Source organism: Nannospalax galili, unplaced genomic scaffold (genome assembly GCF_000622305.1).
Source record: "Nannospalax galili isolate Female #2095 unplaced genomic scaffold, S.galili_v1.0 scaffold513, whole genome shotgun sequence".
NCBI classification, from domain to species: Eukaryota; Metazoa; Chordata; class Mammalia; order Rodentia; family Spalacidae; genus Nannospalax; species Nannospalax galili.
Genome location: NW_008334861.1, coordinates 3279319 through 3306425, shown reverse-complemented (window position 1 = coordinate 3306425; position 27107 = coordinate 3279319). Strand labels below are relative to the sequence as shown.

Here is a 27107-nt window from a genome sequence, read left to right as displayed (position 1 = left end):
CGCCGCCGCCGCCGCCGCAGCCTCAGCAGCAGCAGCAGCATCCGCGTCGGCATCGGCATCGTGGACGCGCTGGGCGGCGGGTCCGAGGCCGGCGTGCGCGGAGGCTGGGCTGCAAGCCTGAGCGGCGGCAGCGGCGCAGGTAAGGCGGGCTGGTCTGTCTTTTCCCCTTGGTCACGGCTACGACCATCTGCGCTCCAGCCTCAGCCCTGCTCCGGGCGGAGAGACGAGCGAGAGTCGCCTAGGCTGCGGTAAAGAGCTGTGCGGCCGGAGCCCCACCCATATTGGGTACCCATCTCGGGGCACTGCGGTCTGGAGTGGGACAGGGGAAAGTGGCCGGGTGCCAGAGCCCGACAGGTGAGGGATAACCGGGCGGCGCCCAAAATGCACACTGAGGGAGGGGCCCGCAGGTCAGGCAGGTTCTGTGTAGGCAGGTGGGGCTGAAGTTGGCGTATCCCTGTGTATGTGTGGCGTGTATGAGAAGGGAAACGAGAACCCGACGGAATGTCCCCCAATCCGGTCGACCGCCGTGGGGTGTGGTTCTGGGCGTGGCTGCCCCTCATCCCCATTCTAGGGCCCTGTTTGCCTGAAAACCCGGTCTCAAGCACGGTGTGGGGGAGATTGGGCGAAGCTGCTCCCGCAGTGGCGGGGCGGGGGGGAAACAGGGCTGGGTGCTGCCTGTCCCTCCGCCCCAAAGTGGGGAGGGGGCTTTGTTCTCTACCTCCTCTCTTCCAAATTCTAGCTCGGGCTCCCCTCAAACCTGCTGCAGAACCAGTCTCCTACCCGCAGGCGCAGCAGGGAGCCTCTTCTCTGTGGCCAATAAAGGCTGCACTGTGAGAAATGGGTTTGGGCACCCTCGGATGTGCCTCTAGGTGCACATGGGTGTAGACTGTGGGCCCATTAGGTAGGGATGAGAAAGGAAGGGACTCACTGGCTTAGGATCAGGGACTTCAGGAAAGCAAGGTGCCTGGCCCTGTCTGTGAAGACTGCAGCAAATTTGGACATTGCCAAGTCTTACTGTCTCTGTTTCATTATGGGAGAGGGGGTAGGGGGTGGAGGTCCTCCATATCCTATTCCCTTCTGTTAGGTGAGAATTTTAGGATCTTGGTTGACAGAGATTGCAAAAAACAGCAGGTAAAACCTACTGCCCCTGACTTGGCATCTAGAAGCCCTACCCTTCACTGCCTGTCTCAGGGAGACAGGACCACCATCTGTCCTCAATGAGAGGGGGCCTGGTACCCCTTTCAGGTACATGCCTTGATTGATCTAACCCCAAGGGAATGTGTTTCTGGCAGTCGGGTGCTATCTCTGCTGACTCACGTGGCCCTTATGGTGAATAAGGTACAGCAGCCCTTCTTCCCATCTTTCTGGTCCTCTAGTAGGGTGGCTGGGGTGGGGCCTGTCCAGGACCTCTCACCTCTGTGGGCTCCTTGCTGCAGGCAGTGGGACTCACCCAGCCTGGCCTCAGTGTTGGTCCAATATCCATGTAGCAGTGTTCTCAGACACTAAGTCTTTAGGCACCCTCAGGTGTCTGTGGCCACATGGCGAGTTGGTGGCAAGATGGACTGGGACTGGGAACTCCCTACTTCTCTGGTTCCTGCCCTTTTCTCCTTGCTGCATCCCAAGGAGCACTTATGTTTGTGTGTGATCCCAAAAGTAATACATCTTGTCATAGTACATTTGAAATATACAGAAAAAGCTTATTGTAACACATTTAGAATGTACAGAGAAGAACAAAAGAAATCAGGAATTGCTGGTGATCTGCTCACCAAGAGGCAAACAGGATCGGCATGCCCCAGCCCCCTGGTTTGCTACCACCCACACCCAAGAGGCTCCTCCCCCAGGGCCCAGCCCCCAGCCTTCTCCAGAGCACCATGGCACACAGTGGCCAGGGGTGGCCACACATGGGGGCTGCTCACAGAATGACTGGCCAGAAACTGCGCAACCATGAGTGGGTAGCCATTCACTGAGCAGTTCTCACTGCTGAGTGCCTGCTTGGGCTGAATCCAGGCTGCCCATGGAAGTAACCAGCTACCAATACCTTCCTTGTCCCTATGGGGTGCAGATTTGCTGTCTTTTTTTATTCATGATTATCTGAAGGGAAAGTGACGGTGAAGGAAGGCCAGTGAACAGGAGAGCCCTGCTGTGCTCCCTAATTGGTCTCCCTAAGATTGTATTCTTTCTGCCACTGAGGAACATTTGAGGGACAGGAACTTCCAATGGCAAGCACTTGGCCAAGACTGGCTAGGGAAGGTGAAGGTAGTATCCAAATATGCCACATTGGCCATTGCTAGGCCCTTCCCTGTTTTGAGCTTCTCTCTCTCTCTCTCTCTCTCTCTCTCTCTCTCTCTCTCTCTCTCTCTCTCTTTTTTTTGAGACAGTGTCTCTCTCTAATCCCTCTCACCCTTCACTCTCTATGTAATGTCAATCACGTCTTTGAGCTTCTCTCTCTCTCTCTCTCTCTCTCTCTCTCTCTCTCTCTCTCTCTCTCTGTTTTTTGAGACAGGGTCTCACTCTAATCCAGCTGACCTGGTACTCACTATGTAATGTAACTCAAGCTGGTCTCAAATTCACAACAATCCTCATGCTTCAGCCTTCCTGGAATGCTGGGATGACAGGACTGTACCACCACACCTGCCCGACCTGAGCTTCAACTTTGCTGGCTGTCACACAAGCGGCAGGGTCACTGATATCTCCAAGGTCCCTTTCAAAGCAAACTGATCCTGGTACCACTCAAAATGGCCACAACTGGATCCTCTTCTGGACTGTGATGGTGATGTGGCCTTGCAGAATGGCCCAGCCCAGTCACTCCAGTTACTGCCAGTAGTGCCAAGACAGCATGTATCCAGGCTGTGGAGTAGGGGTCGCATGCAGAGATCTTCCAGGCTTCTCAAGCTGGCAGCATCTTTGTCCTGCCCCCTGCTCCCTTGATAGGGACCATCTGGAATGGACCTTCAGCAACCCTAGCCCTTGGGCTCCATAATCTTTCCATCTGCCACTTGCTCTGATCTGGTCATCCTCTCCTGCTTCACCAAGGCTCTTTGCTGCCATCTTGTTATCTTCTCACCAGGCCACTTGACCTTTCCCCTGCTTCCTCATTTGCCTATGCAGGTTGGGAGATGGTTGCTCCTCCTCCCTTCCTCTCTCCCCCTTCCTGCCTCTGCCTACTTGCCCTTCCCCTTGGTGCTCCTTGCTCTAACAGATTCTTCTTTTGTTTATCTCGTATTTCTCTGCTCCATTTCCTAGTTCCCCTAAAGCCCTCTCTCAGGAGTTCCTGATGGCCCTGAGCTTGGCACTGAGCTGTGAACCCCAGCAATAGACCCTAATCATACCTCCGCTGGCTCCGTAACCTGAGTTGGGCCTAGATACCTCGCTCCCCCCATGGAGACTCATCTGACTTGAGGAGAGGAGAGGGACCATCTGATGATCACCCTGCCTGTTCCCCAAATATCAACAGGGTCTTTGTGGCTTTGTGGTTGGAGGGAGAGGGAGGAGTTGGAGGAGGGAGGGTACCTCTTTTGCCAGGGGAGGATCTGGTCTGTTGGGCTTTCTGGAAGCTTTGCTTTGTCCATGCCCCCCCATCCAAGGCCCCAGGAGCTTTATATAGCCTTTCCAGGTTGAAAAGCTGCAAGGCTTCGGGTCTTCACTCAGCAGCTTGTGCCAGTCTCTGGCCCCTAAACTCAGCAGGGGCAGCTGTGTAAGCCAGGGGTTGGGTGGGGCAGGAGGATGGCAGCATATATACCTGTCCATGAGGGACTTGGGAACCTGCCCATCTCAACATCGGTCTGAAGATGAAGCTTGAAGAGTGGGAACTGCCTTTCTAGCAGCCCCCTCCCTCCCCAGCACTCCAGTCTAAAGCATCCCTTGTCAGGCAGAGATGGGGGGAGGGCAGTCCTTGTTCAGAAGTTTGCATGGGAGAGTTGGGTTGCTGGGGAACTTTGAGCCTCTGTGTGTGTGTGTGTGTGTGTGTGTGTGTGTGTGTGTGTGTGTGTGTGTATTTTCTAGTATTTTTATTTGCATGCATGGGGCTCATATATCTGGTCACATGTGTACATTTGTATAACTTCCATTAGTCTTGTTTGGGTTCCTATTTGGCTGCATGTGCACATTTGTATATCTGTATGTGTGTGTTCTAGAGAGAGAGTACTCACACACTCACATCCTCCTGTGCCCACAGGGGTCCCCTCAGTGGCCCCAACAGGGCCTGTGCTAGAAAGGGGTGGGGCTGGGGTGGGGCTGGGGTGGTGACTGGCAGCTGCAGCACTGGCTCCTATGGGGGGCAGAGCCTCTGTGCAGCCCAGGCTTTGGCTTCAGTAGATGGGCCGTTCCCTTGGGCCCCCTCCCCAGATGGCTGTGTTCATGCCTTAGGAATGCTCAGGCCCTAGGGAGGACAGAAGCACCATTGTCCACCCCCAGGCTTCCTGTGCCCCTTCTGCCCTTTAACCCTTTGGGAATAGGAGCCCCGAGGGTCTGGTGGGGCCTGGCAGTGTCTGAGCCATTTCCAGGAGTCATTTTGGAACCAGGGACAAGCCAGCTGCTGCTCTGTTCAACACATTTACTCGGCACTTTCTCTTGTTCACATGGATTGCCTATCTGTTGGGCCCCTCGCCCAAGGAATAGATCCACATTGCCTCCTCTAGCTTGACCCCTGAAGCCCCTCAGTATGAAACTTGTTGTAGCTTACCTAGGAAGCCCAGGGCCAAGAGGGCTCTGATGACCTCCCCTCCACCCCCTGCTGCCTTATGACTCTGCCTTCAGGGCTCTGGAAGGCTGGACCTTGGTCTCTGCTTTGTCGGGCAGCTGGGGGAACTCTGGTCCCTGCTTGGTTTCTGTCTCCTCTCAGCACAGAAATGTAGTCATTTCTGTCCCTGAGCTCTGGCTGGAGAGTGGGACCTTTGTGAGCCTTTGGTTGTGAGAGAAGGGTCACAGCAGGCTGAGATTCTGGATAGCAGGGAGGAGACAAGGAAACCCAGCCTGTCCCTGAATCTAACAGAAAAAGACTTGGCCTTCTCTTGGACTGAGTACTTGAGTGAAGGGGTGCCATATAAGTCCCACAGGGCCTCAGACTGAGGGGGACCCAAGCTGAGGGGCAGATAGGTTGTTTGGGATCAAGCCTGTTCTGTTAAGTCATGGTGTTTCTCACATGGTCCTTCGAATCTCTGCCCTCCCCAAATTTTACTCCCTCCCTCCCTCCCACATTTGCCTAGCAAATGGGCCCTTCCCCAGGGAATAGGATGGCTTGGAGGCCATGCTTGACCAGGCCCCTGGTTCCCTGGGACCCACGCAGGGACACATTAGGATGCTAGAGTCCCTGAGAGGCCAGTTTATGCTCCAGTAGCCTTTGGCAGCTTCTGGAGCCTCTGCACCATCTAAAACCTCACCCCTAGTGAGTGCCAGGGGCAGCTCTGCACCCTGGGACACAGTTCAGCTCTGGGTCCCAATTTTGTCGCCTGTCAAATGGAGCTAATAAGAATGAAATGAGTCTGTATAAAAGTGCTTAGAAGAGTCCCTGGCAGGTGGTAAGTGCCATGAGTTCACTTAAGAAAATGGAGCTGACAGAGATATGGTGGGGGGAGTGCAGGGTGAGAGTCACCAATGATGTGAAGCCTCCCTCCCTCACAAAGGGTTAACCTCTATCTGCCCCCTCCCCACCGGTTAAGGAGAATGATCCTTTATAGGTGAACCTTAGTTGCCTTGGAGACGAAAGCCTCAGGCAGAATGAAGGAGCTGGGATGAAGGGTGCACTTTCTCTAGTCTCCCCTTAGGGAAGGAAGAAGGAGTAGTCTAAGACTTCTGGGCTTCCAGGTACCTGTGGAGGCTCCCTTGAGCAGCCCTCTTTATTTATTATCTAAAGAACCCAATAGGTTACACCAAGACTTCCCCCACCTCTGCAATCAGAGTCCATCACCATAGAAACCCACCAGCCACAGCCTGGGGTGGGGATGGGAAAGGGGAGCTTCGAAGGGACACAGTGCATGGGGTTCAGGTGACACCCAGACCCTCATGCACATTGACAGGTACAGAAGCTCCTATACCATCCCCTAGGCCTGGGCAACAGGGATTGGCCACACATTCTGACCTTGTCATATACCCAGGGCAGTGAACCCCCGGTACTGCTCTCACTCTCACTTGCTGGGCCACCAAGTGCTGCCATTCCCATAGACACTGCACAGGAAATCTGGAGTCTAAGCTCCACCTTTGAAGGGTCATCTTGCTGCTTCTTTGGGAAGATCGGCAGCAGGTCCTGGGAGCTGGTAAGCATGTGCGCAGGGTGCATTTGCAGGGCATCCTTGGAGCTTCTGTGTGTGTGTGTGTGTTGCTTAATATTCACATTTCCATGTATTGACAGTCTTGAAAGCTTATTTTTACTTTATTATATTCAGATGAATGGTGGTATTGTTTTACTTTTTTTAAAAAAAGAATGTCACACAGGATTTTTTGTTATTACTGTTAAGTAGCATTTTTTTCCTTTGCAGTCATAGTTGTGATTAGTGCATTGAGTGAGGTACAGGAAATACCCACTAGAACTCTGAAGTTTTATTCCTTCCATTGTTGTCTCTGCTATTTTAGGATAAGGACTGTGTGTGTGTGTGTGTGTGTGTGTGTGTGTGTGTGTGTGCACGCATGCATGTGCGTGCGTGCGTGCGTGTGTTTTCAGGGATTGAATCAGTCACCCCAGATTTTGGCCAGGCTCCATGATCTCTCTGGTCCCTACTCGGCAACTGGCTTCTAGACAGATGCCAGCAATATAGTATTGATGATAATGTGACACTATGGTGCAGACAAGAGGACTCCCCAGGGGACTCAGCGTAGAGAGAGGCCAGGGTGAGGTCAGAGGCTCTCAGTGGCTGTCACTGAGTCCATCCATGTAGACCTGTGAACCTGAACCTCTCATCTCCTCTGCCTTGTCCTTCTCAGTGCCTACCACACCCTTTCTCCTTCCCTAGCCACTAACACTTCCTACGAGGCAGGTAGGGTGATTTGGGGGCTGGCCTCCTTTTGGAGCAGCCCTACCTTTGTCTTGCACTCCCCAGCACAGTAGTGGGTGTACACGGTTGGTGCACATATGCACAGACACACACACTCATTTGTGCTCGTGGTTGCATGTGTACCTCCCCCAGCTGGGCGGGTGCTTACTCTGCGCCGGCGCACACGCATCGCATCCGCACTCTTGGAGGGATCTGCTGAGCTCCTCTGGGGGCTTCTCCCTCCTTGAATCCCCCCTCCCTGCAGGAGCCTCCACCTGTTCTCTGGCACATGTGGGCTGGCCATCAGTGAATCATTTATCTTGTCTTACAACTGTCCTCTTGCCCCTGTGCCACAAGTGGGTAGGGGCTTAGCGCTGTCACTGTGGGGCTTTGTTGTCTCTCTGGCCCCAGAGCACGGCTTCTCCACTCTCCCCATCCTGATCCTGTATTCAGCCTGACCTCCAAGCAAAGAAGCCTCCCTCTGTTGACCTGGGCTCATCTCCTCTCCTTCCCCCTCCCCTTCCTGGCACACTCCCCAGAGAATGGGACTGCTATGGAGGGAGGCAGGGGTGGCCTGCACACAGGCGCACAGCCTACCTTCTCTGCCATTTCTCAGCAGTGCATCTTGTACCTGTCTCTCATCCTTTGTACTCATTTTTCCTCTCCTCTCCCTATCCTCACTACAGAGTGAGTCTCTGTTTCTGTATTTCTCCTTCTTGGTTATCTAGTCTTCCAACAGCTGTCTTTGTCTCCTGTTCCTGGCCCAAGTCCTGCTTCTCAGCCTTCCCTGCTCCCTCTTGCCTCTTTCTCACTCTGTCTGTCACCCTTGGCAGGCTGGGCCTTAACTCCATCTGTGGAACACTTACCCCCCTCCCTTGCCCTCCATAGAGCTGATGGGGGGTCAGGGCCTGCTGAGCTAACAACCTTAGTTCTCTCTATAATTGTCTGAGGAATGTTGAGAAATCAGAGACCCAGCAGCAGTGGGAAGGGAGGCAGGAGAGCCCCCTCCCAGCTGTCAAAGGCTTTTCAACCTTCTGGCTCCTTCCTGCCTGTCTCTGAGTGCCCAGAGCAAGACGGATGACAAATACTAGGAGATATAAAAAGAAATTGTATGTTAGGCTGTTTAGGGTGGGGCCAGGATGGGTCACTTGCAAGGGTGACACAATATCCCCAAACCCCTGGTCCCCACTTTGCATGGAAGCCAAACTCCATTCTGGGATCCTAGATTTGGAGGACAAATGAAAGAAGTGGCTTGGCAGAAATCATCAGTTCAACAAACAGAACATCAAAGCATCCTCCTAGACAGGAGGGTCCTTCTTTGAGCTTCTCTTGCTCCAGTTCCCTCCCCTCCCCCCTTAGACCAGGGCTCTGAGCTCCCAAGGCTGTTGTTTGATCGCTTGCTCTCTGATCTGAGTCTCCTACTGCTTTCTACAGACCTTGAAGTCAAGGCCAAGGCTGCCTGGGGCTGGTCCTCCTAACATTGGCTTTGTCGGGGGAGGTGGTGGTTGAAACAAACCCACTGTTCTCCTTCATTCTGGGCCCCAGCTCTGCTCTTGCAGATTGGGAACTGACATTCATGTTGTACTTCCTAATATCCAAGTCATTCCCTTGGCCTGCAGGCCAGCCATGTTGACCCACTCCGGTGCTCTGCCAACCTAGCTTTGGAAGGCAGGGAGTCTGAAATCTTCAAGCCAACTGACTGTTACACTCAGATCACCCCTTATACGAAACTGATATATAGCTCCTGGCTGCCTCCTGATGGAGTTCAACTGCCTTAGCATAGCATTCCAAGCCTCTTGACCTACCTTTTAGGTGTGCTAGTTGTTTTAAAAAATATTTTATTTATTATTTTTATTTTATGTGAATGAGTGTATTGCCTGCATGTGTGTAAGTGCACCCATGTTGTGCAATGCCCGCAGAGGTTAGAAGAAGGTGTCAGATTCCCCTGGAACTGGAGTTACAGATGGTTGTTAGCCACCTTGTGGGTGCCGGGAATCAAACCCGGGTCCTCTGCAAGAGCAGTCAGTGCTCTTAACCACTGAGCCATCTCTCCAGCCAAGTGTGCTAATTTTTAAAATTTTCATTTGTTATACGTGTGTGTGCATGTGTGTGTCAGGACACTCATGTGGAGGTCAGAGAACAAGTGGGAATTAGTTCTCTCCTTCCACTATGTGGGTTCCAGAGATCAAACTCTTGTCACTAGGCTTGGCAGCAAACATCTTTACCCACTGAGCCATCTCACCAGTCTCACTTTTTGGAGGGTGGGTTTCTAGATGAGGCTCTCTTCTCCACTTTGATAAGGTCCTGGTTGGATGGATTTGTTGAGAGCATCTGGATTGGAGCTCAAGCCTCCTGGATCAGTGAACCCAGCAACACTGGCTCTCCCCTTGTCTACATGTCATTCTTTCATCATCCTTGCCTCTTTCATGCTGTTTATTGTGTAAATCAAAGTGGCCTATTTTCTCAGGGGTCTGTTTCCTCTCCTAGTGCTTGTCAGTCTCTGGGGCCCACTGTGTTCAGGGGGACACATATTTGGCATGACCTGGACTTGAGGTGGCTGCATCTAGCAATTGACTCTGAAGACTCCAAAAAAGAACTAGATTCTGGTATTTCCAGACATAAAAGGTGTCAGAAACTCTGTCTTGGGAAATGTCCCAGAGCTTTCCATGACCCCGGCCCTGCCCTGGCCTGAAGCATCTGGAAGTGGGGAGGTCATCACTCCTCTATAGTCCCCCAGGGGCAGAAGAGCAGCAAACAGGTGCTTCCTTCTCTTCCTCTCCCAATTCATGAACACAGGCTTCACTACTCATCCTTCTTCCTTTTCCTGAGCCTATCTTAGGCCCATTTCCTCCTTTCCTATCCCACTTCCCAAGCCCACTGTCAACTTGTAGATACAAACAGTTCTCAGTTACTTCTGGGAGTCAAAGCGATGAGAATGCAAAAAATCCCCCCCTTTTCCTCTTTTTCTTTCTTTCTTTCTTTCTTTCTTTCTTTCTTTCTTTCTTTCTTTCTTTCTTTCTTTCTTTCTTTCCTCTCTCTCTCTCTCTCTCTCTCTCTCTCTCTCTCTCTCTCTCTCTCTTTCGAGACAGGGTCTCACTATTAGTCCTGGCTGGACTCACTATGTAGAACAGGCTAGCCTCTGAGTGCTGGGTTCAAAAGGTGTGTGCCGCCATGCCCAGTTACATTTCTTTTTTACACACATGTATACACATGCTTGTACATGCACACAGAGCTAGGAGACACAGAAATTCATCTCCACAGGTACACATAGAAGGCATACACACAACATGCACACACATGTGTGCACACACATACAGCTAGTAGATCCATGAATCCATTCCTCTAGACACACACCAACACTTATGAATGCATTCCTTTCATGAAGGACACCCACATATTTATGCATGCACACACATAGCCACATAAATACTCCCCACATGCAAACCCACATCCACACACATGCCCATGACACCTGCTCAGAGGCACATCAAGACATACACGGGGATATATGTACAGAGTGACTGGTGGTACCCACAGGGGAGTTAATTGGGACAACAAGTTGGTGCTGGGGAGGCAGCTGGCAGGAAGACACAGACCAAGAGCAAGGGTAATGAAATACAACCTGGAGGCCTAGATAAGGCTGTCTCTTCCAAGTTCCTTCATCCAAGGTGGAGGTGAGTGTCCAAGGAAGGGTGTGGACGAAGGATGTGTTAGCTGGCCAGCTGGGGGCGGGGCTGAGGGCGGGGCCAAGATCTCTTGGCTCTCTGTGATGTAAGTCACTAACGTATGTCCACTCTATCTCCCCTCCTCCATCTTCCCTTTCCTCCTCCCCAGCCCAGTGCCCCCCCCCACAGCAGCTACTGCTCTAAGCCAACCACCAGCTCCCTTCCCTTCTACCGGAGGGTGAGTGGAGTCCGGCCGGTTGTGCGGCGCCGAGCCGCGGCGCTGCCAGGAAGATGGTCCTGGAGCTACGGTTCGTGTGGCCTCTACTCTTCTGCAGTCCCTGCCTGCTCATCCAGATCCCCGACGAATGTGAGTAGCTGCTCTGCTGGGCCCTTTATCTTCTGCCTCCTCACTTTCTCCCTGTTCGTGGTCCTCACCCCTCTTTTCTCTTCCTGGGCACAGGGCGGGCAAGAGGTACCCAGGACGCTGTTTACTTTTAGAGTGGCAGGATAGAAAATATGGGTGTGTCAGCACCACGGACAGGGATATGGTTCCAGCACCACGGACAGCGGATAGTGTACAAACCCTGCCTTTTGGGGCCTGTCTGCTACACCTCCTTTAGCATGCCCATCCCTTCCTAGCCCACTCTCCCCTCTGCTTCCATTCCCCCTAAACATACCCCAGGGATGTGGCAGCCAGGATAATGGAAGTCTTACCCCCATCTTGGGCCCTAGGTAGACAGCTCTTTTTTTACTGAGAAAGGAAAAGACACCTTAAAAATACTAGGTCCTGGCCCAACAGCCTTCTGGATCCTTTTTGATATGTAATCATTTGGTCGTAATGAGGAGGGGCTGGAGCACGTGTCTGTGATGTGTGGGAACGTTACAGGTAGGTGTGTAAGTATTGCAGTGTAGAGTTGGGCCTAAGCTTGTGAGTTGGATTGTGCATTTATGTGTGATTTGTTTGTTTATACTAACTATATGGCTGTTTGTGAGTATCATTTTGATTTCCTCTATGGGTTTGTGAGTTGCTCTATTTAGTGGTCAGGTTTGTGATGCTGTGGAGGTATTTGACTATAACATTTGACTGTGGTAGACTGTGTGTGTGAGCTGAATGTGAATGCATGTTTGCATATGGCAACATTTTTACTCTGGTGGGCTTTCCTCATGAATTTCAGTAAGAATGATAAGCATACTGTTCCAAGTATTTGTCATCCCTTAGGAAGGGAGCGTTTCACAGAATATCATATGTGATGGTGTTTGTACATCCTGAGCTACCAGAGTCCAATCTCTGTCCACTCTGCCACCTTTGTCTCTGAGCCTGGGCATAGAGACTAGCTGGGGAGCAGGGGTGGGGAAGACTGTGCCAGGAATTGTCCAGAGGCCAAGAGAGGTCTGTGGGCTTGGGGGCACCTGGTGTCAAGGTACAGCATGGATTTGGAAAATGTGAAGAAAGGCTGGAGGCATGGAGGTTGGGGCTTTCCCCTTAGACACACACATAGAGGTTCCCACAGCCACACCCATGTGGAACATCCACTGCTGCAGATGCTTAGGGCCACACAACTGTGACTGGATAGATGAGCCAGACACTTGTTCCAATCAGGCACAGAGAAGTGAAAAGAACAGGACACACCAACGGTGTGTTACACGAGTGAGATTTTTACACATAAAGCAGTCGTGTACACAGGCATAAAGAAACAGTTGTCTACACAGACATAGGGGCTATACAGCACAACATCATATGCTGAGATGTAAACACACACAAGCATATCTGCATTGTGTTCCAGTAAGGTCCAGCCATGTACACATACAGCCGCAGACACCACATATGTACATTCCAGGACATCCATGTATGCACCAGACTCACTTTTACATATTCATAGACATGCAGTGGTCCTCCTTCCCTCTGCCTTTCAGCTGCTATTCAAGGTCTGCCTCCTGGTCAGAAATGCCACGGTCTAATGCTGGGTATCAGCCTTCTCTTCTGCCAGATGGGCTGGGCCATCTTGCCTGGGTGTGTCTCTGTGTGATGTGGGCAGAAAGAATTTAGAAAAAAACAGCAGCAAGGACAGAGAACTAGGCCAGTGTCCACAGCAGCTCTGAAGTTGTACTGGCTCTGATAGGATGCGGCATGCAGTTCACTTTTTCCCTGTTGAGACCTGGCCTCTATCTCTCCTTCCCCAGCCTCTTCAGGACCCTTTGTCTCTCTTCTTGTTCCTTCCACTGAGTTGATTCCCCCCACCCCCATTCTGTCATTTCTGTTACTCTTGCTCTCAAGCCTGCCCCTCCTCAGCTCAGGAACCTCTGCAGTATCCCTAGGGAACCCCTTCCTCTTTTGGGAGGCTTATACTTAAGTCTTCTGCAGAGACAAAGCTTTCACTGACCCACTGTTCCCATGTCCCCCCCTTCCCTCCCTCCTGCTATTGCTCAGTTGAGTCCCGGGGTTCAGGCTGTTGCCCTGGCCTCTGCCCCAGGGAGCGTGGTGGTCTCCTGGGAGGAAGGAAGGAGAGAGAAGGAGGGCTGGTGCCGGCCCTGAGGGCTGTGAAGACTCAGATTCTAGCAAGGGCCTTTGGGAGGGCTTGGAGGAGGAGGGGCACTGGCCTCTGAAGGCTGGGCTTGAGTAATTGAAAACACTGAGCTGCGCTAATTGGATTAGGAGGGAAGTGGGCTGGAGCAGGGGAGGACTCCAGTTGCTGGGCTGTCTGCCTCTAAACCTTCCAAGGCATTCTGAGAGGAGTAGAAGTTAGTTCTGTGGGCCCTACCCAGCTTTGCCAGGAGCTGTAAGGACACTCTTTGCGAAAGGCAGACGTTCTTTCTCCTCCCTGAGCCTACAAACCCTGTGGATCTGTCTAGTGGAGCCACTATCCCTGAGCCTTGCCCGTTCCAGGGACTCTGTCTTGTCTCCCTGAGCTTGACCTGCTACTACTCAGCTCAGCATGTTTCCCCTTACCCCTCCACCATAACCTCTCCACTTCTCTTCCCCATGGGGGTCTACTGGAGCTTGAGTCTTCTTCCACCATCAGGCTGTCTTGGGACTGCTCTCTGCATTTCTCTCCCTCTCTCCCTTCTCTCCCTTGCTGCCTGGATTCTCAGATGAAGGACACCATGGTAAGTTGGAAGAGGAGTGGGAGTGTATACCTGAAGGTGGAGGAAGGAGGGGTCTTGGGCTGAGCCAGCAAACCCTTGTTCTGCGTATTCGGGGTACTCAGCTCTCCTTGAGTGCTGTAAGTGCTTGTGGTTGGAGCCTTTTCTGCTCTTGGGTCAGTCCTTTACTTCAGTCTAGAGGGTCCTCTTGGCCTTTTCCTCTCTCTCACCTGTTTGACATCTTTGCCCTATCTCTGCTTCTGCTAGCATTTCTGCCACTGTCACTGTTTGTATCTCTTGCTGCGCTCTCTGCCCCTCTTCCTTCCCCCTTACCCTTTTTGCTTTCTGTGTTTTTCACTTCTTTCTGTTATCTCTGTCTCCCATCTAAGTACTAACCAGGCCTGATTAGCTGAGGAGACCAGGCACATGCAAAGTCATGTGACCTTACACTCTCTATCTCTGTCTCTCTGTCTCTCTCTCCCTTCTCTGCTCCCCTCTCTGACTTCTGTTGTTGTCTTCTCTCTGTCTCTGATTCATTCTGCTTGTGTCTCTTAGCCCCTTGTCCCCCTGTCCCCACTGGCTATGAGGCTCCTAAGGGTGCTGTTCTCCTCAGGATGAGACAGGGACTGAGGCCATGATATCAGTCAGATGTAATTTCTTCCCACCATTTTCCTTATCCTGTCTCTAGTGATGGAACCACCTGTCATCACAGAACAGTCTGCACGGCGCCTGGTTGTCTTCCCAACAGATGACATAAGCCTCAAGTGTGAGGCCAGAGGCAGACCACAAGTGGAGTGAGTGACCCCCACCCTCTGAGCCTGTGTTGCTGACCTTGGACCTCAGCCTCCAACCCTCAGGCCTCTCTGAGTCATCTATCTTCTGAGTCTAGAAGCCTCAGACAGATCTGGCTCTTAACCCTTTGTCCCTGTGCACCCTGGCTTCATGAACCCTTCCCACTATCCTGTTGAAGCCCCTGTCCTTGATGTCTCTCACCTATGCTCTGCTCACAGGTTCCGCTGGACGAAGGATGGCATCCACTTCAAGCCCAAGGAAGAATTAGGTGTAGTGGTACACGAGGCACCACACTCTGGCTCCTTCACCATCGAAGGCAACAATAGCTTTGCCCAGAGATTCCAGGGCATCTACCGCTGCTATGCCAGCAATAAGCTGGGCACTGCCATGTCCCACGAGATCCAGCTCATGGCTGAGGGTGCGAGGCACAGTGTGGGCCAGGGAGGGCCTGGCGTACCTGAGAGGGAGGCCATTAGGTGCCCAGAGCTGGGTGGAGCGTCTGGCTGCCACTTTCACCTCAAAGTGGTTTTGTGGTGACTGAGGTGCCTGCGTGTCCCAGAAGCCCTCAGCCTGCACTCGCTGCCCCATTGCCCCTTCTTTTCTCTAGCAGTTTCCCCCATCCTCACCCTGTCTCTTTCTCCACTGACCTTCTGGTTACCTCTTTTCCCTTTCCTCCTCTCAGTCTTTCTCAGTGGATTGCTGCTGGTGGGCTGGGGGCCATGGACTGGCTGAATGGGTGGGTGACTGCCCCAGGGCCTACTTTGCTGTTCTGTCTGCCCACCTGTCTCTCTCTGAGTTGTTCCCTGGTTTGAGCTGTTTCTGCCTTGGTTCCCCCTCTACTTCTCGGGTCATCTCTGTTCATCTTTGCCATTTATCTTCCCTCGGCTGGCTTTCCCACTTTGGTCTCTGTTGCCTTCCACTCCCTCTCCATCTCTGACTTGGCTTCTCTAAGCCTCCCCTTCCTGCTCTAGGGCTCTGTCTTTATCTGTGTCGCCCTTTCCCTGGGGTTTTCCCTCTGCACTCCATCCTCCCTGAGTTTTCTCCCTCCTGTGTGCTCTCCTCTCCCTTCCCTGCCCCTCCAGTTACCTTGGGAACCGTTGCCATGGTTCCTGTGTCAAGATGATGGAAGGGTCTGTGACTCTAGCATCCCTCCACAGCTCCCCTCCCCCATCGCTGCACCTCAGCCTCCCCCAGCCAGTTCTTGTCCTTTCTTCAGGGTGGGTGGGAGGGCTGAGAATTGTGGAGGATTAACTCTTTGTGGTGCCCTGGCTTCCTCCTCACCGTCTCCCTGTCATGGAGTGCCCATCTCTGTTGTGAGCCCTAGAAGCACCTAGAGTTTCTGCCTCCCTTTATGTGAACTTCCTTGTAGCCCTTTCACACCCTTGTCTATCATTGGGACAGCTCTCCTTCCTCCTTCTTCTCTCTTCCTGTCTTGACCAGGAAGAGAGTACTAGCCTCTCTGTTCCTTCCAGGTGCCCCGAAGTGGCCAAAGGAGACGGTAAAACCTGTGGAGGTAGAGGAAGGGGAGTCAGTGGTTCTGCCTTGCAACCCTCCACCCAGTGCAGCCCCGCTTAGGATCTACTGGATGAACAGCAGTGGGTTCTGGGGGGAGCTGATACCTAGGGCTGGGGCACTGGGGGTTCATCTCTTACAGGTTTTCACCTTCACCTTCTTGTTCCCTCTGCAGAGATTTTGCATATCAAACAAGATGAGCGGGTGACTATGGGCCAGAATGGAGACCTGTACTTTGCCAATGTGCTCACCTCAGACAACCACTCAGACTACATCTGCAATGCTCACTTCCCAGGCACCCGTACCATCATTCAAAAGGAACCCATTGACCTCCGGGTCAAGGCCAGTGAGTTCCAAAAGCTTTGACTATCCCCTCCCACTGTTTGCTCTACTTCAGGCCTAGCCCACCAGGGAAGGATCACATAACCTCAGACCTTCTCAAAGGCAACTTGGTTCTCACCTCCATTCTCTGAGACCCCCTTCCCAGGTGGTGGAAGTAGAGAGACTAGCCTTGAATTTACCAAGATCCATTTGTCCCTGCCTCCCAAATGCTGAGATTAAAGGTGTGTGCCATCACATCCAGCTTTCGGGGACAGGATCTCGTGTGTCCCAGGCTAGCCTCAAACTTACTATGTAGCCAAGGCTGATGTTGAACTCTGGCTTACCTCCCAAGTACTGGGATTACAGATGTGCACTACCACACCCTGATTAGCGCATACTCTTTTTTTCTTTTTTTTCAATAGTTTTATGAAACAGGGTCTCCCTACAGCCCCAGCTGGCCTGGAACTCACTATGTAGATCAGACTGGCCTTGACCTCACAGAGATCCGCCTGCCTCTGCCTCCCCAGCCCTCGGCCCCAAGGCTTCCCCCCCCCCCCCCAGCTGCCCGGGACCCCATTATGAAGATCAGCCTGCCCTTGACCTCACAGAGATCCGCCTGCCTCTGCCTCCCCAGCCCTCGGCCCCAAGGCTTCCCCCCCCCCCCCCAGCTGCCCGGGACCCCATTATGAAGATCAGCCTGCCCTTGACCTCACAGAGATCCGCCTGCCTCTGCCTCCCCAGTGCTGGGACTAAAGGCTTGCGCCACCACACCCAGCCCTCACACTTTTTTAAAAATAGTCTCATTCTGTGGCACCGACTGGCCTTGAACTCTTGATCCTTCTGCCTCAGACTCCTGAATGAATGCTGAGATTACAGGTGTGGCCACCACACTCTTCTGGGCATCCTTTTTTTTTTCTAAAACCCAAAGCCTCATAAATGCTACGCAAGATCCCCACCACTGAGTTATACCTCAGCCACTTTTTTTTAAACATAGGAACAAGCAGAGGCCTAGGGGCTCCCTGGGGTGTCCAGAGTCACCCAAGTATGGTGACTTACTCACTTTCTTCTGGTAGCCAACAGCATGATTGACCGGAAGCCACGCCTGCTCTTCCCCACCAACTCCAGCAGTCATCTGATAGCCTTACAGGGGCAGCCATTGATCCTGGAGTGCATTGCTGAGGGCTTGTGAGTGTGCGCTTCTATGGTAGGGGAGGACTGGAGCTGGGTGGTCCCAGCAGGCTCAAACCTCTGAGCTAAGTGGCCCTGTGTTCTCTCCTCTTCTCCTTGGGCACTGTGACCCTGGGCAGTCCCACACCCACCATCAAGTGGCTGCACCCCAGCAACCCTATGCCAGCAGACCGTGTCACCCACCAAAACCACAACAAGACCCTGCAGCTGCTCAGTGTGGGTGAAGAAGATGATGGCGAGTATACCTGCCTGGCCGAGAATTCACTGGGCAGTGCCCGGCATGCCTACTATGTCACCGTGGAGGGTACGGGCCTGGCACAACTTCCCCCAGCTTTCTTAGGCTTCTCAGAATGGCCTTCAGGCTTAGTGTTCTGCAGTGTCTACTGTCATGGGCGAGGACAGGGCCTGCATCAAGGACCAGAGCAGGCTTAGGACTCAGGTGGTCCTCTCCTTCTCCTTAGCTGCCCCATACTGGCTGCAGAAGCCCCAGAGCCGTTTATATGGACCAGGAGAGACTGCCCGCCTGGACTGCCAAGTCCAGGGCAGGCCCCAGCCAGAGGTCACCTGGAGAATCAACGGGGTACCTATAGAGAGTAAGCAGGGCCTCAGCAGTGGTGGGATGTGTGTGGAACCCGAAGAAACATTGAAGGAGGAAGAGGAGGGTAAGAAGGGGCCTGAGCACAGCTCAGTGCACTAACCTGGGCCCGGGGGCCCTGCCTGTTGCACACAGAGGTGAACAAGGACCAGAAGTATCGGATTGAGCAGGGATCCCTGATCCTTAGTAATGTGCAGCCCAGCGACACAATGGTGACCCAGTGTGAGGCCCGCAACCGGCATGGGCTCCTGCTGGCCAACGCCTACATCTATGTTGTCCGTGAGTGCAGTACCAGCAGGTTGTCTCACCTTTCTGCCTTCCCTCCCAACCATCCATCTACCTTGCCTCATAACCCTCAGTCTGTCCTCCAACCCACCAGAACTACTCAGCCGGGAGCTGGGGGAATCCACAGCATTTTAGGGCTGTCTTACTCCTTGCCGAGACCTTTGCCTCCATGTTTTCCATCCCCACAACAGTCGGGGGTGGTGATATAGTTAGGGGAAAGTCTTGCCACCATGTCTGAACAGAGGTACACCCTGGACAAGATGTGCTCGAGGACAATCTGATGGTTTGGAGACTCAGGGAGATTAGGGGATGGTCAGGGAAGACTTTGGGGAAGACTCTGACTGCTCTTGGATGTGGCAATAATTGGAATAACGTTAGTGGATGGAGCATATCCAAGGCTAAGGGGACTGTGCATCAAAGGCTGAGAGGGACAGCTTGAAATGAGGAAGTCAATGAGCAGGGCTCCCAGGGGGCCTGTGTGTGCCCACTGAGGAGTCATTGGCTTCTCTAACATTTATGGTCACCAGTCCTGCCCTGTCTCCTGAGACTGTTCTCCCCCTAGAGCTGCCGGCGAGGATCCTGACAAGAGACAATCAGACATACATGGCAGTTGAGGGCAGCACCGCCTACTTGCTGTGCAAGGCCTTTGGAGCCCCTGTGCCCAGTGTCCAGTGGTGAGTGCCCAGGCTGTGGGGGCTGCTAAGCCATCTTCCAGATCAAAGAACCCAAAAGGGAAGGGAACTCAGGCCAGTCAGTCTAAGCCAGGTCCCCTGCTTACCCTAGGCTGGATGAGGAAGGTAGCACTGTGCTTCAGGATGAACGATTTTTCCCCTATGCCAATGGGACCCTGGGCATCCGAGATCTCCAGGCCAATGACACTGGACGCTACTTCTGCCAGGCTGCCAATGACCAGAACAATGTGACCATTGTGGCTAACCTACAGGTTAAAGGTCAGATGCTGCCCACATGTGACTATCAAACCCCCTGGGAGGTAGGGTCAGGGTCTGTGGAGAACATCAAAGTGACTCTCCCTTCCCTTCAATCCTCTCAGAAGCAACCCAGATCACACAGGGGCCCCGGAGTGCAATTGAGAAGAAAGGTGCAAGGGTGACGTTCACGTGCCAGGCCTTCTTTGACCCCTCTTTGCAGGCCAGCATCACCTGGCGTGGAGATGGGCGAGACCTTCAGGAACTTGGGGACAGTGACAAGTGAGGGCCCAGCCCCAAACTGGGTGAGGTAGAAGGGAGCAGAGTGAGAAAAGCTGAGAGTCAGACCTCCTGGCCTCTTCTGGGCAGGAGGCGCTCCTGCTCACAAGGGTTGGGGAAGGGGAAAGGGAAGATGGGTCAAGGATGGCAGGAAAGCAGTGAAGGTACACCTGTGGCCCTGTCTAGGTACTTCATAGAGGCTGGGCGCCTGGTCATCCAGAGCCTGGACTACAGTGACCAGGGCAACTACAGCTGTGTGGCCAGCACTGAGCTGGATGAAGTGGAGAGCAGGGCACAGCTCTTGGTGGTGGGTAAGTTCTAGATAAGTACTGGGCACAAAGGGTACGTGTTCTGATGCCCACCACGCTCAGGTTCCTGTTGCTGGGTCCTATTAAGCCGGGAGCGGGTAGATGGCTCTCCAGGAGGCCAGAGAATCCAGCCTCCCTGACAATCCACCTTCTGTGACCCTCAGGGAGTCCTGGACCGGTGCCTCACCTGGAACTTTCCGACCGCCACCTGCTGAAGCAGAGCCAAGTGCACTTGTCTTGGAGCCCTGCTGAAGACCACAACTCCCCTATTGAGAGTAAGAAACCTGAGTGTGACATCCTCCCAATAGCTCCTGCCAGCCCTCCCTTCTCCTGGGAACCTCCCTTCTCCCAGGCCCATAGTCTCAGGACTGCTTGCCTTCCTGGGGCACATACTTGTTTTCCGGGGGCTCATGTTCCTTCATGACACCCACCTTTCTGTTGCCCTCCTCACTCAGCTACACTCCTGTTACTACTGTTCATTTCTTGGCAGAATATGACATTGAATTTGAGGACAAGGAAATGGCTCCCGAGAAATGGTACAGTCTGGGCAAGGTGCCAGGGAACCAGACTTCTACCACCCTCAAGCTATCACCCTACGTCCACTACACCTTTCGGGTCACTGCCATCAACAAATATGGCCCTGGGGAACCCAGCCCCATTTCTGAAGCTGTAGTCACACCTGAGGCAGGTGAGCCAGGGCAGCCACCTGGAAGGGGTGCCGTCACTGGGGCTCAGGGCCCTAAAGGGAGAGGGGAGTCTGTAGAGGTGTTAGGCCTGTGTTGTCCACTTGCAGAGCTCCAGGGACAGCAGGGAGGTCTGTGCTGTGCCCTTGGGGCAGCTGGCTTATTGCTTCAGGGGCCGGAATGGGCAGTTTGTTCCGTCTCCTTGCTGCAACACTGATAGATTAAAACATTACTTTCTAGCCCCAGAGAAGAACCCTGTGGATGTGAAAGGAGAAGGGAATGAGACCAACAATATGGTCATCACATGGAAGGTGAGGGTCTGTAACCTGATTTGCATCCTGGACATGAGGCCAGGACCCAGGCATTTGCTGTCCGTTGACTATGCTAAAGAGGAAACCAATGCCTGGGGGAATATCTGGACTGGGGGCAAGGCATAGAGGTGGGAGCTCTTGGCCAATGGAATTCTTTTCTGGTGACCTCCAGCCCCTCCGGTGGATGGATTGGAATGCCCCTCAGGTTCAGTACCGTGTGCAGTGGCGCCCACAGGGCAAGCAGGAAACCTGGAAGGAACAGATCGTGAGCGACCCCATCCTGGTGGTGTCCAACACTTCTACTTTTGTGCCTTATGAGATCAAAGTCCAGGCAGTCAACAACCAGGGCAAGGGCCCTGAGCCCCAGGTCACCATTGGCTACTCAGGGGAGGACTGTGAGTACTAGACTTGCCCACACCTAGGGGGAAGTCCTCATGTGTGTCAACCTGTGCAATGCACATAGCGGCCCACTTCTCACTTGCCATTGCCATTCCCCACCTCTCTGTACTTCATTGTACGATTCCTGCAAGTCTGGACATGCTTTCTCATAGCCAAGGCCATGTGAGGAAATTCTGGACAGCTCACACTGCTGTGTTTCTGCCATCAGCAGCCGGTATTCCAGTTGGATGAACCAGCACTGTTTTTGACACCATTTCCTCCCTCTGGTCCAAGGATTTGGTACAGGCTGAGCATCCCTCATCGAAAAATCCCAACTCTGAGATGTTCCAGAAGCTAACCCTGTGTGGGAAATTCCACACTTGACTTTTTGTAATGGATCAGTGAAAGCATAGGCTCTCTAAAAATAGTGTAGTATATGTAGGTCTGGGATACAGCTCAATTGGAAGTGTGCTTGCCTAGCATACATGAAGGCTAAATTGGATCCTCTGCACCACATAAACCAGGTGTGGTGGCAAATACTTGTAGTCCTGGCACTCAGGAAGTAGAGGCAGGAGGATCAGAAGTTCGAGGTCAACCTTGCTTACATTCTGACTTTGAGACAACCTGGGTTCCATGAAACTTGTCTCTAAAAAAGAAAATATTGTAGTATAGAGTTGAATGTGTCATTCCAGAACTTGGGAGGAAGATCATAAGGTACAGGCTACCCTGGGATACATAGTGAGTTCCAAAACAGCCTGGACTACAGAGGGAGACCCTGTCTCAAAGAAACAAATGTGTGTGTGTGTGTGTGTGTGTGTGTGTGTAAAATTACTTTCACGCTACATCCATAAGGTGTATATGAAACATATATAGTCATGGGTGTGTCTCCACGATGAAGTCTTTGCTTAGCATATGTGAGGCCCTGGGTTCCATCCTAGCACCATCAAAAAAAAAAAAGTCTTTGGATTTAGACTTGGAACCCATCCCCAAGACATCTCATTATGCATCTGAAAATATTCTAAAATATGAAAGAATCCAATGCACTTCTGGTCACAGCATATCAGATAAGAGATAGCCACCCATGCAAGTTTCCTTGTCTGGAGCATCATCGGATGGTAACTTTGAGAGCCAGTTTTTGTGATTTCTCTGTGTAATTTCATCTCTTTCTCCCTGGAGAACCCTTGAGACCATGCACCTGCCCCATTCTTCACTTGGGGAAGGTCTCTGGGCTGGCTTGTGGGCCTAGGTGAGGGCTGTGCTTTCTCCAAGTTTCTGGCTGTTCCAGATCCCCAGGCGAGTCCCGAGCTGGAAGACATCACAATCTTCAATTCGAGCACAGTGCTGGTCAGGTGGCGGCCTGTGGACTTGGCCCAGGTCAAGGGTCACCTGAGGGGATACAACGTAAGGGCTCAGGATGTGGGGGCAGGGAGAGCTAAAGAGGGGGGTGACAGGATTGAGGGTGGGGAGTCTGCCATCTGAAAGCAACTCTCCTGGAAGTCCTCGGGTTGGGGAAAAAGTGTTCCTGATAAGGGTCGTGGGGAGTGTGTTAGAGGTCCCTTGGATGACATCCACTCTTACCTGCAGGTGACATACTGGTGGAAGGGCAGTCAAAGGAAGCATAGCAAGAGGCATATCCACAAAAACCACATGGTGGTGCCCGCCAATACCACCAGTGCCATCATCAGTGGCTTGCGGCCCTACAGTTCTTACCACGTGGAGGTGCAGGCTTTTAATGGGCGGGGTTTGGGGCCTGCCAGCGAATGGACCTTCAGCACCCCAGAGGGAGGTGAGTCTGGCACCCCACACCTGCATCCGCCATCCCTTCTCCTCAGACTCAGGTGAGGACCTGCTGTTCTTCTGTGCTCCCACAGTGCCTGGCCACCCTGAGGCGTTACACCTGGAGTGCCAGTCGGACACTAGCCTGCTATTGCACTGGCAGCCGCCACTCAGCCACAATGGAGTGCTCACTGGCTACCTGCTCTCCTACCACCCCTGTGTGTGCAGTGTACCTGGTGGGGAGGCTGGGAGACCCAGGAAGGACCAAAAGCCAGCCCGTCACTTGTCTCCACAGTGGATGGGGAAAGCAAGGAGCAGTTATTCTTCAACCTTTCGGACCCAGATCTCCGAACTCACAATCTGACCAACCTCAACCCGGATCTGCAGTATCGCTTCCAGCTTCAGGCCACCACCCAGCAGGGCCCTGGTGAGGCCATTGTGCGTGAAGGAGGCACCATGGCCTTGTATGGTAAGCTGGAGAGAGAGCTTTTGGGGTCTTAGTTTTCAGGGTTCCCCCTGCATTGGACTGGGGAGGGGGCTGGCTGGGCAGCTGAGTTCAGGAGAGTGTGTTCAAGTGGTCTAGCACTCCCACAGCCTGTGCTCCTACATTCCCCAGGGAAGCCAGATTTTGGCAACATCTCGGCCACAACAGGTGAAAACTACAGTGTTGTATCCTGGGTCCCTCGGGAGGGCCAGTGTAATTTCAAGTTCTACATCTGGTTCAAAGCCCTGCCAGGTGAGCACAGAGGTAGCCCTGGGGCAGGGAGCCGGGGCTGTGCACTGGAGGTATCCCCAGCCCTCCTGCTTAAGCCCCGCTGTCACCATGCTTCATCTGTGCAGAAGGGAAGGTGAGCCCTGACCGCCAGCTTCAGCCCCAATATGTCAGCTACAACCAGAGCTCCTACACACAGTGGGACCTGCAACCTGACACCAAGTATCAGATCCATCTGATGAAGGAGGACGTGGTTCTGCGCCGAATGGATGTGAAGACCAATGGCACTGGTGAGGTCCTGGGGCCACCACTGTCTACCGGGAAGCCCTGGGTGCAGCTGCTTGGTTTGTTGCATGTAGTCCTTAACAGCCATGACCCACTGCATGGCTCTTTTCACCTCCCAGAATCTGAGTGCACTTTGGCCAGTGTGCCTTTTCTTGTACTTCCTCCGTTCCTTCCCCTCTGCTACTATGGCACTTCCTGGCCCCAGAGGAGACCCTGTAGCTCCAAGTGAGGCCTGAGCACCAGGCCCTAGCAGTCTGCACGTCCAGCCGAGGAGTGTTAGCATGCTCCTTGGCAGCACAGTGCACCCCAGGGCCTGGGCATTGTCTGTTTCCCACTCTGTATCCTCAGGCCCTGTGCAAGTCCCTACTACAAGTAGTTTCGCATCTGAGGGCTGGTTCATTGCCTTTGTCAGCGCCATCATTCTCTTGCTCCTCATCCTTCTTATCCTGTGCTTCATCAAACGCAGCAAGGGTGGCAAGTATTCAGGTAACCTTGGAATCCATATTTGGGCTCAGAGTGAGGGTGCTGGAGCTGAGGGGAGAGAGGACCCACCTGGTCCCAAAGACCCGAGCTTGTGGGTGACAGTGCAAACATGAGCATGGGAGTGGAGAGCAGGCCAGAGGCCCGAGGTGCCTTCCTCCCAGACCGGGGCTGCAGTGAGCTAGGTGGATCATGCTGAGGGCTCCTTGCCACTTGGTGCTGCCGAGACAGTGCTGGGGGTCTTCAGCACAGAGGGGCCCAGAGTCTAGGCTCAGGCTGGGCAAGAGAATAAATTCACTGCTCTGGTGTGTCTGTAGTGAAGGACAAGGAGGACACTCAGGTGGACTCTGAGGCCCGGCCCATGAAAGATGAGACCTTCGGTGAATACAGGTAAGCAGGAACAGGGGCGGGGGTTGGCTGAGCTCTGTCTGGCCTTCACTTCTTACCCTCTCTCTGTTTCTTCTCTGTGCTTCGGGGTGACTTCAGGTCTCTGGAGAGGTAAGGTGGGGCAGTGGAGTTGCCCAGTCAGAGCCCAATAACGGAGGGATCCCACTTTCCCTTTGGTGGCCCAGGAGCTCTTATTTTGGGGAGAAGTCAACAGACCCAGCTATTCTTCCAATGCTAACACACTAGCTGCTGGACTGCCTGTTACTGTCCCAGTCACCCTTAGCCCTGAGAGGGGCCCCAGCAGCAGGCACAGGCCATGTGGCATCACACGTACAGCCTGAGCTCCCAGGAGTATGCCAAGGATGTGTCCTGGAATTGTCCATTGGGGCAGGCAAATAGAAGGCTGTGGGGATTTACCAGAGGGACCTGCCAGGATGACCTCCTGTGGTCTGTCGGAGCTCTGCAACACATCTACTCATACTCCACCCTCTACTCCTGCAGTGACAATGAGGAGAAAGCCTTTGGCAGCAGCCAGCCATCTCTCAATGGAGACATCAAGCCTCTGGGCAGTGATGACAGCCTGGCCGATTATGGGGGGAGTGTGGATGTCCAGTTCAATGAGGATGGCTCCTTCATTGGCCAGTACAGTGGCAAGAAAGAGAAGGAGGCAGCAGGAGGCAATGACAGCTCAGGGGCCACCTCTCCTATCAACCCTGCAGTGGCCCTAGAATAGTGAGGTCCAATCAGGTGAGGCAGGCTGAGCTTGGCCCAGGGCCAGAGGTGCAGGAGAGCCAGAGGCCAAGACACCTGGCTAATGCACCAAGCCGCTGACCTAGGGATTGAGGCCCCTCCCTCTTTCCACAGCCTGCCTGTGGGAGGCTTGACTGGGACAGAGGAGAGAAACTGTGGCCTCAAAGTCCCCTTCTTACCACCTGCTACCCTCTTTATTGCCAAAACCCAGCTGCACCCCTTCCTGGGCATATGCTGCTTTGCCCTAGCTCGGGGCAGTTCACCCCCACATCAGGGATCTTCAGGTGCTGCCTTGCCAACCTGTTTGGGCAGAGAGGCGGTGGTTTCACGGAGAGGACAGAGGGGTAACCTTCTGCAGCATCTCTGACATGCCATCCTTCTCATTCCCTGACTGGGAACAGGCATGGTGGGTCTCCTCAGGACTAGGTTGGCACCTCTTTTTTCTCCAGCCACTTTCTGGATAGCCTGACAGCCAACAGAACTGTCCCCACCATCTTCCCCCTTTTCTTTGCCATTTCTGCTCCAATCAGGATGGGTACCTGGGCAAACTGGCCACCAGTGCAAGGGAGGCCATCTGTAGAGCCCAGAGTGTCCCTTTCCCCACACCATTAGCACAGTAGGTCCACACCATTAGCACAATAGGTCCACACCCCTCTTCCACCATCATTCCACCTTTCAGGAGCTCCACATCCACATGTTGCACATGCTGCCTTCGGTACCCACCAGACAACATCGAGTGGCCTCTGTCACTGCCGGGGGCAGGCAGACCTCCTCCCACAGCTTCTCCCAGCTACCATCATATCCCAGGACCCCTTAGCAACCCTGCCTGCCCCCAGTTCTTGTCCTCAGCCCCCTCCCCGTCCCCCACCTTGGGAATGTAAATACACCGTGACTTTGAAAGTTTGTGCCCTTGCCCTTTCCCCATATGCCACTAGTGTGTAGGCAGATGTCTGAGTCTCTAGGTGGTTTCTCGGTTTTATAGCAGTTAGCTTTGATGATCCCACCCCAGGAAAAATAAAAACAGACAAAAAAGGAAAAAAAAAAGCAAAGATTGGTTTTCCCAGCACTGCTGTGTGCTTGCTCAGCAGCTGTGGCCTCCCTGTATGCCTTTGCTTGGTCTGTTGATGAACCCTCTACAAAACACAAAAGTATATATATATATGTACATAGTATCAGAATTATAACAGGCAAATAAAAACCTGGAAATGAAGAGGACCTTTTCATCATTTTACCGAGCGAGCATGTACCACCCTACCCCTGTCCCAAACTGTGAAAGCACCATCCCTGGGCAGGGCATGCCTGGAGGTCTCTGGTTAGCCCTGCCCCACAGTCCCCATCCTTTCTTTCATTTCTTCCTGAAGCCTGGTCATTCCACGATGCTGCAAGTCCTTATTGTCTGCCCCCTGGGGTGTTGCTATCACACTGTCT

The 27107-nt window shown here is 53.2% G+C and overlaps 1 protein-coding gene across 2 annotated transcripts; it reads left to right on the top strand.

The window, feature by feature from the left end:
* The first annotated feature begins 15 nt into the window (after positions 1–15).
* On the top strand, positions 16–26889 carry L1cam (L1 cell adhesion molecule). 2 transcript variants are annotated; one of them, XM_008829557.2, is made up of 29 exons: positions 16–139; positions 10800–10997; positions 13721–13735; positions 14400–14505; positions 14722–14921; positions 15976–16098; positions 16191–16361; positions 17410–17521; positions 17644–17828; positions 17986–18117; positions 18255–18398; positions 18967–19078; positions 19188–19354; positions 19456–19612; positions 19796–19920; positions 20082–20192; positions 20408–20605; positions 20841–20911; positions 21084–21306; positions 22575–22690; positions 22874–23075; positions 23161–23283; positions 23361–23534; positions 23682–23801; positions 23906–24067; positions 24411–24548; positions 24860–24932; positions 25029–25040; positions 25431–26889. In XM_008829557.2, the coding sequence occupies exons 2-29, from the start codon at positions 10922–10924 to the stop codon at positions 25660–25662; spliced, it is 3780 nt and encodes a 1259-aa protein (XP_008827779.1). In that variant the 5' UTR covers positions 16–139; positions 10800–10921; the 3' UTR covers positions 25663–26889. The 2 variants fall into 2 exon arrangements, with proteins under 2 accessions (XP_008827779.1, XP_008827780.1); XM_008829558.3 differs by lacking the exon at positions 16–139 and adding an exon at positions 317–354 and having other exon boundaries at positions 25431–25689.
* Positions 26890–27107: the final 218 nt, after the last annotated feature.